General features: G+C 41.4%; 1 protein-coding gene across 1 annotated transcript; it reads right to left on the minus strand.

The window, feature by feature from the left end:
* Positions 1 to 1,836: 1,836 nt before the first annotated feature.
* Positions 1,837 to 9,402, minus strand: gask1b (golgi associated kinase 1B). Its single transcript, XM_085789082.1, has 4 exons — positions 8,472 to 9,402; positions 7,064 to 7,281; positions 5,491 to 5,717; positions 1,837 to 3,126 (listed from the first exon to the last, which is right to left on the minus strand). Exons 1-4 carry the CDS (start codon positions 9,379 to 9,381, stop codon positions 2,919 to 2,921), a joined length of 1,563 nt encoding a protein of 520 aa, XP_085645208.1. The 5' UTR covers positions 9,382 to 9,402; the 3' UTR covers positions 1,837 to 2,918.
* Positions 9,403 to 10,702: the final 1,300 nt, after the last annotated feature.

A 10,702-nucleotide genomic window follows, 5' to 3' on the forward strand; every position in this document is an offset into this window, starting at 1 on the left:
CAAAATGATAAATTGAATTAAATGTAAGTATTGTTTATACAGTATATGGCTATGATAATGAACACAGTAAAGTTGTCATATCACTACATTGGTTCTAAGGGCCAGTAACTTCCTGGAGTCTCTGCCAGTTGCCTGGCAACATGGTCCCGGCCAAGAAAGAGTCCAGCACATAATCCCCCATAAAGCAGTGTTATGCATTTTAAATCAAGAGGATGTAACGTGTTAATTAGTGAGCTTTAGAGGTGCTGGTAGGAGGATTTTATTACCCTTGGGCAGAGCCAGGCTAGCTGCGTCCCTCTATTCCCAGTCATTATGCTAAGCTAAGCTAACCATTAGGCCTATCACACACAAGACATGAGTGTGACATCATTCAAAGATAAAAGATTTTGAGATTCAAGGTCTTACATGTGACTCTCAATTGCTCCAGTCCATGTATGAAGTTATTTATTTAGTGAGCATTTTCACCACTTCAGCATATATATTTCAGGCCCAGTGTGTAAAATGAGGGGAAAAACAGTGACATCTAGCATTCAGATTATATTATTTATCTATTAAATATTGAGTGCTCTCTGGATTTTCCATTCCGTATTTGGCGCAAGATGGCGACACTCTCTAAGCAAGACCCTTGGTATATATAAAAGAAGAATTATAAGGCTATGAAAACCAAACAGATTTAATTTTATAGCGATTATACACTACAAATATATTCATATTCAGATTTTGCCAATAAACCTTGACAAATATTACACACTGGACCTTTAATTCAATTGTTTAGCTGTTACTGTAATTCATAAAATCGCAGCAGAATTGGCAACTCACTGTGTCAACTGTCTCTTATCCAATAAACCTGGTAGAGATTTCAAGGATTTTAATTTGGACAGGAAAATGTCTTTGCTTCCATCTGCTGCTGCAGATGTTTGCTCACTTGAGGAGAGGACTTAACTATATCCTCTGCTCCGGTCATTTTCATGTTTGAAAAGCTGGAGCATGGCAGGGTGAGTCTGAGTCAACTGACTAAGTAGTTTCTTGTAAAGTCTTGTTTGCCAGTTTGGAGTGTGGCACTTGACCTGCAGAGCCGTACACACTGTGCTCTCGTTTCACTGAATGTGGAGACATGGAGAAGGTCCAGGTCCCAACCCTTGTCTATGTGTGTGTGTGTGTGTGTGTGTGTGTGTGTGTGTGTGTGTTTCTGTGTGCTTTTGAATATATTGTTACATATATGTATTGGTCAAAAGTCACCCTTTGTCTGCATTGTGTGTGAACATGCATACACACATTCATGTAAAGAAAAGTAAGTTCCGCTGCAGAGCACTCTGGGAACTACAGAGGTTTTTCTAACACAAACACACACAGGCATGGACCCCACTGACGCACTAATGCAGGAGCAGAGGGGTTAAAACAACAGGCCAGTGAATGCCCGGCATGGACATGACAAAATAACCCTCAAAGCCCTGTCAACTCCAACTCTGAGAGCCCAAAGCACAGCATGAAAGGCAGACGCCACGCTGGAACTCAGATTTCACAGCCACAGACTATTTCTGATTGAGCTTTAAGTAGGTGGCCAGGAGGGGAAAAAATGTCTTTGCTATTGCATTTTCATGTATATACTTAGTACAGTAAGAATGAGCAGGCTTAACACTAAACAGATAATGAAGAACAAGTCTGAAACCTTTTACACAAACGCATACAAAGCGGATGAAAATGAAACGGAGATCCTATCTTTAACTGACAAATTACCTGTCAGGTCTCGGCTATATTGTAAATGAGGTTACTCCTCAATATATCTCCGAGTTTAAATAAAGGTTATGAAATGAAATGAAATGAAATTAAAGGTGCCCTCATCTGTCACGCCATGGCAAAATTCAGTATACCTAAGTTAAAATGAAAAGCTACAGATCATTATTAGGCTGAAGTGTTTGACAAATATTTGTTTTTATTGACCATTTCATGTTCAAACGTCTTCAATATTTAGAAAAGAAAGTACAAAAAATAAATAAATACAATGAAAACGGTTATGATGGAAGAAGTCGCTGTAGTTGAGCTAAAATTAAGCATGTGAGAGTGAACAGCACAACTTGTCATAAAGAGCTTTGGTTTTTTTCACATACAGTCACTGCCCCCAGTTCTGTCCATGTTGTTGCATAATAAAAAATGTTCATGATAATACTTAACAATCTTAAAAACATGAAATAACACAGGTGAGGAAAACAAGTGAAGCCTCCTCAGGGTTTTGGCAAAAGAATATTTTTAAGACTGTGCATGAGAGACTCAAGAATAAATTACTCATTAAAATCGAAAAAAAAAATTCAGCTTAATAATGTGCAGAGTGGATCCTGGCTGTGGCTTGTTTCATACAAAGAGGCTTCACCGACATTTTCATTCTTAGCATCTGCTGGAGGAAAAATAACATCATGAAGAGTCTTCCCATCATACACAGTGCAAATTTCACTCGCTGGAAGGATAAAGGATTTATAACGGCACCAAGTATTTACATAATGACAACAGCACACTGGCCTCCGGGAGAGAAAGTAATGAGGACTTAAAAGACGGAAGTAAAACTAATTAGTTTCCTTAAGTCAAAGTCAGAATCAGTCTCTCTTGCAAATGATTGGTTGAACAGTTTTCCATTGCAAAGTTATCACCATGACAACTATTTTGACAGTTTATAATAAGTCCTTCATTAGCAATATTTTTTTAAAATACATATATTAATTAATCTGTGTCACACTCTTTTGATACATAATATTAAACAATTTGCATTACTTAAACCTAAAGTTTTTAGTCACGACTGTAGCTGATGTTATTATCCAGAACAAAATGTAAATGGATGAAGCTCCAGTGTCTTGTAAAAGGGCCGACTTGGGACTTTTGTTTTGTGTGTGTCTCAGTAATTTGGCTTCTGTCTGGTGTGAATTTCATCACACATTCATTGTGATGACTTTGATCCCGTGGGCGTTGATGTAGGTGAGGAGGACATTCGCCCGCCTCTCGATCACATCGATCAGCTTGTCGATGCCCTGTCGCCCGCCCTGGCTCTCCCAGTACGTCTGGTCCAGGAACAAAGACTGGAGGAGTTTCTCCCTGAGCCTCCGACTCCTCAGGACCGACACCGCCTGCTCTGGGAGCCTGCAAATACACAGAGGTGAGAAAAAAGTCAATCCAAATTTTAATTTCAGACACGTCTCTTGGCTGGAGAGCAGAGGCAGTCTGGTAGTTTGTCAGGAGGTGAAGCTGTAGCATCTTTTTTGCAAGAGGCGGTGTATGTTATAGTAACTGCAGGATGAAACCTGTTGAAAAAACTACATGATGAATAGGATGTGACAGTCAATTTCATCTTTGCTGCAAGTTTATCTTGGTTGTTTCTTCACAGGAATTAGATACTGAGAATGTGAGTGTGACCTCAGAGAAAAAAAGCACAGAAAACAATATCAAGTGAAGGAGCAAGCAGGAAACCGAATGACTCATTGACAGATACCACCTTCTGTCTTCATACTACAGCTAACAGTATTCAGCAAACTAAACACACTGCCATGAAAGGGTTCAAGGCAGGAGCTGGCTTTTCAAGATTGTAGTGGAAGCTTATGTCAAACTGTGAAATAAATCCCCACATATTCAATGATTGTGGTCACAATCTGAAAAAGGAAAGGTAGCTACAGTACCATAACAGGGCTTGCTTCCCCTTTTCTCTAAATTTAACCTTTTTGTGAAATATTAAATAATTGAATGAAGTCTTTTGGCCTTGACAAGATATTGCTTTCCACTCTTGTAGCATTATATTTGTAATGTGTAAAAGTACCTACAATTGTATGGTACAGTAAATGCAATTAATGAATTACAGTATGTATTCAGGATGGGTTGATTGTGGGAAACAACAGTTAAAGCTTGTACCATCAAGGTTTGGCCCTTACCACAGCAGCCTGCACCTAATCCAACCCACAACCCTTCGCTGCCTGGCAAGTGGCAACCCCTCTTTTTATCCCCCCTACCTTCCTGTCTCTCTGACACTGTCACTGTTTTAAAAAAGTACAGTAAAAGTAAGTATATAAATGTTGTGTAAAAGTATAAAGCTGTAAAGAAAATACTAAATTCTGAAGTACAAGCACTTCTCAGGTGTTTAGTGGCTTTCCATAAGTGGTGGAAAAAATAGTTTTGACATTTGAAATTACACTTATTGCCCTGTAAAAAGTTGAAGTGCAGTAAAATGAAAGGTTACTCATAATTGCATATGGAAAGTTAAAAATTATTGTATTTATAGACTTTTTAACAGCTTTTGAGTGGATGAAAGCTGCACTAATGGGAGTAAAATATCAGAACAGACTAAATATGAGATGAATGGGCTCCATCATGAGATGCTGAGTAGCAGCTGGCTGCAGCCGTCAGGTTTGGAGTCGGTCCTGGGCTTAGTCGTACTTTTTGTCTTTTAAATATGAATGTGGGTGAGTGACACCTCCAAGTGTGTTCAACAAGAACAAGACAAATGGATGTGGGTTGAACCTATGTACTTAGAGTGGCTTGAACATGGTTAAACTAAAAGTGTTGTGTGCTGCTTTGATCTATCATCCAGAGATGCAGCTTTGTGGCTTGTCTCTCGATGTGCGATTAGTTAACTTCGAGAACAACTGGGAAAGAGAAAACTGTATCTACTGTATCGTAACCTTTTAAGCCCAACTTTCCCAATTAACTGTAACAGCGTCTGATGGGAACCTCAACCCTCAGTGTATTTCGCTTTGATAAAAGTCAGAGATTAAAACACTTTCAAATCTACAAAGAGATCAAAATAAAAAATCAGGTATAAATGACGCCCTGTGATCTTTAACGTCATCTGTTAGCAGCTAAATATAAACTTAGGTTGCCCTTTTATCTGATTCTGATGCCAGAATAGAAGCTGCAGTTTTGATGAGGATCACAAGGACCTATGTTTGGAGCAGTTACAAGTGCCCATGCCAAACCACATCTCCTTTTCTGTCGCCACTGATTTATTGATCAAAAGATGGATGAAATGAAAGCAATGTCTCTGCGGGACGGGTTGGAATTACATATCCACACAGATCAGTAGGGAACAAACAGGGGCACACTTGTCACGTGGATTCATCTGAGCTTTACTCTGTCAAACCAAAGTTAAATAAGTCTTTGATTGATTGTAATACAGCATTAAATAAGGGTTTATGGTTTAAACTGTGGTTTTAAAGCTCAAAAGGGGATTTCACTGATTAAAAATGACATTTTTTATTATCTTTAATAGCTGATTTGTGCTTAAAGTTGCAGATTATTGTATTTATATTCTTAACCAAAAAACATTTTAGAAATAGTAAAACACTGTTGACATTTTCAGCAACATGTGTTGATGTTTTAAGTACAACAAAAAAGTCTCATTGAAATCTAATCTTTTGATTTAAATGTGCAAGGTAAACAACACTGAGATAATCAGTATTAATCAGATAATAATTTGTTTGTTTTTTCATCTGTTTCAGTATTGTGACTCAAACTCACTCCTTGATTCCCTCCAACAGCCTGAAGTCCAAGTTGTCCTCATTGCGGTCGAAGAACCCCTTGTTGTTGGCGAAGACCAGGTGTCTGGGGTCGTGACCCCGGTGGACGATGTTTGCCAGTGGTATCTGCGCCTGGTCCCCACACTCAGCGTGGAGGCCCAGCTCCACACATGCGTCCTGCTGCCGGGGCCTGAACCCACAGCAGCTCTGATCCAGTCTGTTGTGAATCTGAAAAAGGGAAAAGTTCACATTTCCTCAGAGTGGAGTTTCAGTTGTGAGTAAAGTCAAAGTTACAAGTGGCATCTATGGATTTTCCAATTGGTCTTTCTGTAATTTTCTTTTTTTTTTTTCCCCCATTTTGAGCCATTTGAAAAGCCTGACAAGTAAACTGTTTTTTTAATTCTCCTGAAGCTGCAGTAGATCAGACTGTTGATTGACATGATTGCTCAGTGGACTTTCTCAACCCTGTCAGGCAGCACCTCAAATAAACAAAAAAAAAGGATCTCATCCTTCAATCATTCTCACTATGTTAAACCATTTGATTGGATGAGGTTTTTGATGGTGCTACCAACCAGGCTGTAGGGGGAAGCCCTAAGGATGCAGCATCTTGACACATGGGTCTCAGATGGGACTTTTGAAGTCAGGATTAAGTGACACTCGTGAACGCCTTTTAGAGAAACCAGGGGGATTGGGAGACTTGGATGAGTGAGCATCCACCAAGACATGAAGCGATGTGCAGAAATACCTCCAGGATACCTGTCAATCAAGCCAAAAAGCCATGAAGCATACCTCTCTGTGAGTCCTAATACTTTAAACCAAAACTATTAACCCCTCCTCCGCAGCCAACATCTGTCTCAATCAGAGGAACCGCAGGAGATTCACGCAGCTGTTGCTCTTCACTTGTGGGTCAATTCGGGACAAGTAAATAACTTTCTCTGATATGAATAGATGTGACTTGTCTGTAACTCAGCGCCTGATAAACCGGCGTAATAACTCCATCATATTCAATTCACTTCCCTCTTTGACAAGATGGTTCATGTACTCTCGGGAATGTGTCTCTCTAAACTGCACAATATGAGTTTCTTGTTACTTATTCATTGATTTATTTATAAGAAACCTGAAATGAAGAACTTACAGGAGATGCACGATCAAAGCTGTGGCACTGTGGCCGCAACAACTAATTTACTGGCTCTATCAAAACTGTTTTGCAGTCCTCACTCTACAAGACTTTGCTGCTCCGTGATCAGCGAGCGAATTAAAGAGTTCTCCGGGGACTTGTCCTCAATGCCAAACTGTGATCCAGTGAGGCTTCCCACACAGGAAACAAGGAGTCGCTCCAGCCAAAGGACGAAACCTCAGAGGATATTTAACCTATTTTTTTTTTCAGCAGCAACAGCTGTTGGAGCATATTGCTAATGTCAGACAAAAAGAGGTTAGGAAAAGTCATGGAGCATTTTAGGAATTCAAAGAAGCCCGAGGAGGCTTTAACTTGACAAAATCAAAAACACAAGAATGGAGAAGCTTTTTTTTAGTTCCTTATTGTCACAGTTTAGTGTTCAAACTGCCTCATTTACCTGCAACAAGAAGTCAAACAGAGCCAGCTTGCTCCACTCGTAGTGATGGATGGTGGAGCAGCCGGAGTCGGGCTTCGGGCTGATGTTCTTGTGCCAGCACCTTTGCTTCAGGGAGCTCTGGTAGCCCCCCCATGTTAACCTCACAGTGGCCCAGCCTGCAGCAAGGCCCTCTGGGTACAGCGACGCATCCCATGACACCACTGGACAGGGCTGACCATCTAAAGAGGAAGGACAGAGGGATTTACATCGGTCAGGCTGGAACAACTGCTCAGTCTCACAGAGTTTTTAAACCTATTTTTATCCAGGGAAAGCTTACTGAGCAATGCATGCGCTTCATGAGTGGTGACCTCATTGGCATTTTTTCAGGTTAACACATAGAGAGGCCTGGAGGCTGCACAGTGTCTACCTCATGTTACTGAACAGATCCAGCTAACAGAAACACAGAGAAGGGTTTTTCCCACCCAGAATGTCCGAGATGTATAAACCTGAGTGTCTCTCGCTGCGGGAACTCGCCCTCCTCAGTGAGGACCGGAGCTGTTAATGGACTGATGTGTTTACTTCTCCAAATGCAGTTTATCAAACACGTCGGCAAATGTTGTTACTGCAGTGTTTTCTTTGGAACATGGTGGAATGAGCCAGGGGAACCCGGAGAGCGGGGAGAAGCTAGACTAATGTGCCTCAGTGTGTTTATAAATATTTCATACTTTAATTTTTACATGTTGTTCATTTCCAATCGCAGCACTAACAAATCAAACTCTCAGACACATGATGCCATGCTATCTGAGGCACAGTGGACAAGGCTTTTTATGGTGTGAGGACTGAAACCCTGTTTCCACTACAACACACTGCTTCATTTCTCTTCATTCACTGGAAACTAATTTCATTTCATTTTCATACAGATGCTGTGTGATTAGATTGTCATTTGTTGATCATAATAGTAATTAATTTCTCATGTGCAGGTACTTAAAGCATAATGGTATTCCTTCTAAAACCAGCAAGACTGTGACAAAGCTACTGCTGGATTTGACTTAATCAGGGTGATATTATTCATCTGTTCAATAGGGCTGATTACACCGTTGTCAAGTTAATTGATTTTATTATTTGGATCCTGAGCACATTCAAAGGAGGAAACCGACCAATCAGGCCATGTCATTATTAATCCTTCTTACACAGAAGCTTCCCCACATCCAACCTCACTCTCTCCTCTTCTCTGTTCCTGACTAGCACACACTTAATCAGTGATTGTTAGCATGATTCCCTGTTTGCAATGAAACGCACAAGAATTCTGCTGTAATAAAATACTGTACTGTATATGTGAAATGCACAAGTGAATCACAATTGCTCAAACTTTAATCCAGTTTGGATCAGAGAGTCAATCCTCATCTCTTCAGGTAACCGGTGAACCTACCGTGCAAACGCCTGAATCTCCTGCTGACGGCTGGTAACGTCCTGTTCAGCCTCAGCACCCTGTCCAGGTGGAAGGCGAACACCTCTGTGGTGTCCACGGGGCTGCTGATCACCCCGCACTGCCCCGCGCACACGGTGCCCCGCCGCGTGCCGTGGTCCTGGTTCGCCGGGGAGACCCTCGTCGTCTCACCCTCGAAAATCAGACGCGAGGCAAAGTCTCCGTGAGAAACTTCTCTGATGCGCAAAACTTTGGCATCCGCGAGAAAGCGCATGGCTCTCACGTCCTGTGGGCTGAACCATGGCGGTGCCCTTTGGCTGTAGATCCGTATAGAACTAATGTGAGAAGAGTCTGCTGCTGCTGCTGCTGCATCTAGATGAGATTTATGGATTATATCTAAAGATTTGTAGTCAACGTCCCTGCTCTCTCTCCAGGAAGCCTTATTTGGTTCAAAGTTGTGCTTAATTTGGCCCGCGTCTCGCTCCAAAGTGCCCAGTCTGTTCTGCGTAAAAGCTGAATTAACCGGTTTATCCCTTCTCACTTTCCTCCTCAGTTTTGGTCTGACTGTGCCCCGTATGTTTGCTGGTTTTAGCCGCTTGGACTTGAGCGTTATGTAGACCACGTTGGACCGGGTCGGGACACCAAAGTTGGCACCGGTCTGAAAGTCCACGGAGTCCGGATGGTCAGCATTAGGCTCCAAATTATACAGCCCACGGGTGTGTCGGTACTTGTCTCTGTCAGTCCTCCTGTCCCGGTGCTGCGGCGAGTATCCAACATGTAAAACCACAAAAAACAAATAGACCCCACACACTGTCGCAATTAACAAACTCCTTTTGGAAAGAGGGCATCTCCGAAAGCTGCTTGTCAGTCTTAGGAAAGGGAAGCACAGCCGGTGAGAGCGAGACTTCCCCATTAGAACTTATGTTATTATCATTGCGTGTCTTTTTTTTTGCGCTAAACTCAAAGCAGGGAGGAGCGCACAACTTCCGAAACTCATTTTGAAAGGGAGGCTTTGTGGCCACAGAGACAACTACGCAGCGGATGGAGGCGCTGAGGAAACCTCCCCACAACACAAACATGAGCCTGCGTCAGGTTTTGTTGTTGTTGTTGGTTTTTTCGTCCTTTTTCATGGACAAACTGGATTTGTTGTGTGAATTTGTATATTAATGTGGACACCTCTCGCCAGTCTACATAGTATGAGTGAAATTTAATGAACCTCCCCTGCAAATGTGTCGGATTCACTTTTCCATTGCTTGAAAAAGAAATATATATATATACAGTATATATTCCAACACTTATTTTCAGCCCAGAGCCCGTTTGAGACTATAAATCCCCAAAAATGCGAGATTGATATCATTAATCTAACAGGCATTGTTAGGAGGATTTCAGTAAGGTCAGTGTGGATTTTAAGGTTATTTGATGAAATTTAAATCCAGGGGTTAGAGGTGAGGGTGAAAAGTCACACACACACCTCTGCTCAGTGAGGAACTTCAAGTAGCCTATCCTCATCTATTATTCATCTGCGCGTTTCAGGCGACACCTACTGGTCCAGTTCCCTAATTAAAGAGCAAATGTGTCCAAGTTATTCATAATAGAATAGGGAAAAATAGATGTGAAAAGGAAACGGTTAACATCAGGAGATAAATATTTCCTCCTCGGGCAGGGAGCAGGAGTCCATTTTGCAGGATATCCTGGCGTGAGTTAGAAACCGGTTTAAATATGGAGCTATTGTGTTGTGGCCCATAAAGACAACTGATGTCTATACAAGTGTTGTCATCCTCAACATACCAGCTGCATGAGTCTTCAAATCAAAGGAGGGAAAGTTACCAACAGGTCCATGTGTTTATCAGAGCTGTTCAGTAGAAACCAATGTGTACATAACTAATGTTAAATTAAGGCTGGGGAATGAGGGCTGGAGTTATTATAAGGGTCTGGAGTCTGGAGGGATAATTTTGTGCTTTTGTGTCTGATGTAGAACAAACTAGCCCATGAATATGTGATGCTCATGAAAAAAAAAAAAAGTTAAGTAGGCCAATTTCAGACCATTTCTTCTGCCAGAGGAGAGGACAGATGAGGTCTGACTGAAACGTTGTGTTTAGTATAATCACACATTTCACAGTGTCTGGATTATTTTTCTAATAAAAGACAACGGCTTTGGTTTTTATTTCCAATTATAGTCACAAAGTCTTCTCGTGTTATTCTGAGCTGCGGATGGCATGAGAGTGTGGCCTAAA

Source organism: Trachurus japonicus, chromosome 10 (assembly GCF_045865225.1).
Source record: "Trachurus japonicus isolate A0001 chromosome 10, Traja_1.0".
Taxonomy (NCBI): Eukaryota; Metazoa; Chordata; class Actinopteri; order Carangiformes; family Carangidae; genus Trachurus; species Trachurus japonicus.

Coding starts and splice junctions, on each gene's coding strand:
- gask1b (XM_085789082.1), bottom strand. CDS start 9,381: ATGGGGAAGTCTCGCTCTCACCGGCTGTGCTTCCCTTTCCTAAGACTG. Junction 7,282..8,471: donor GAGATTCAGGCGTTTGCACG/GTAGGTTCACCG, acceptor CTTCCTCTTTAG/ATGGTCAGCCCTGTCCAGTG. Junction 3,127..5,490: donor CTGTTGGAGGGAATCAAGGA/GTGAGTTTGAGT, acceptor GTGTATTTGCAG/GCTCCCAGAGCAGGCGGTGT.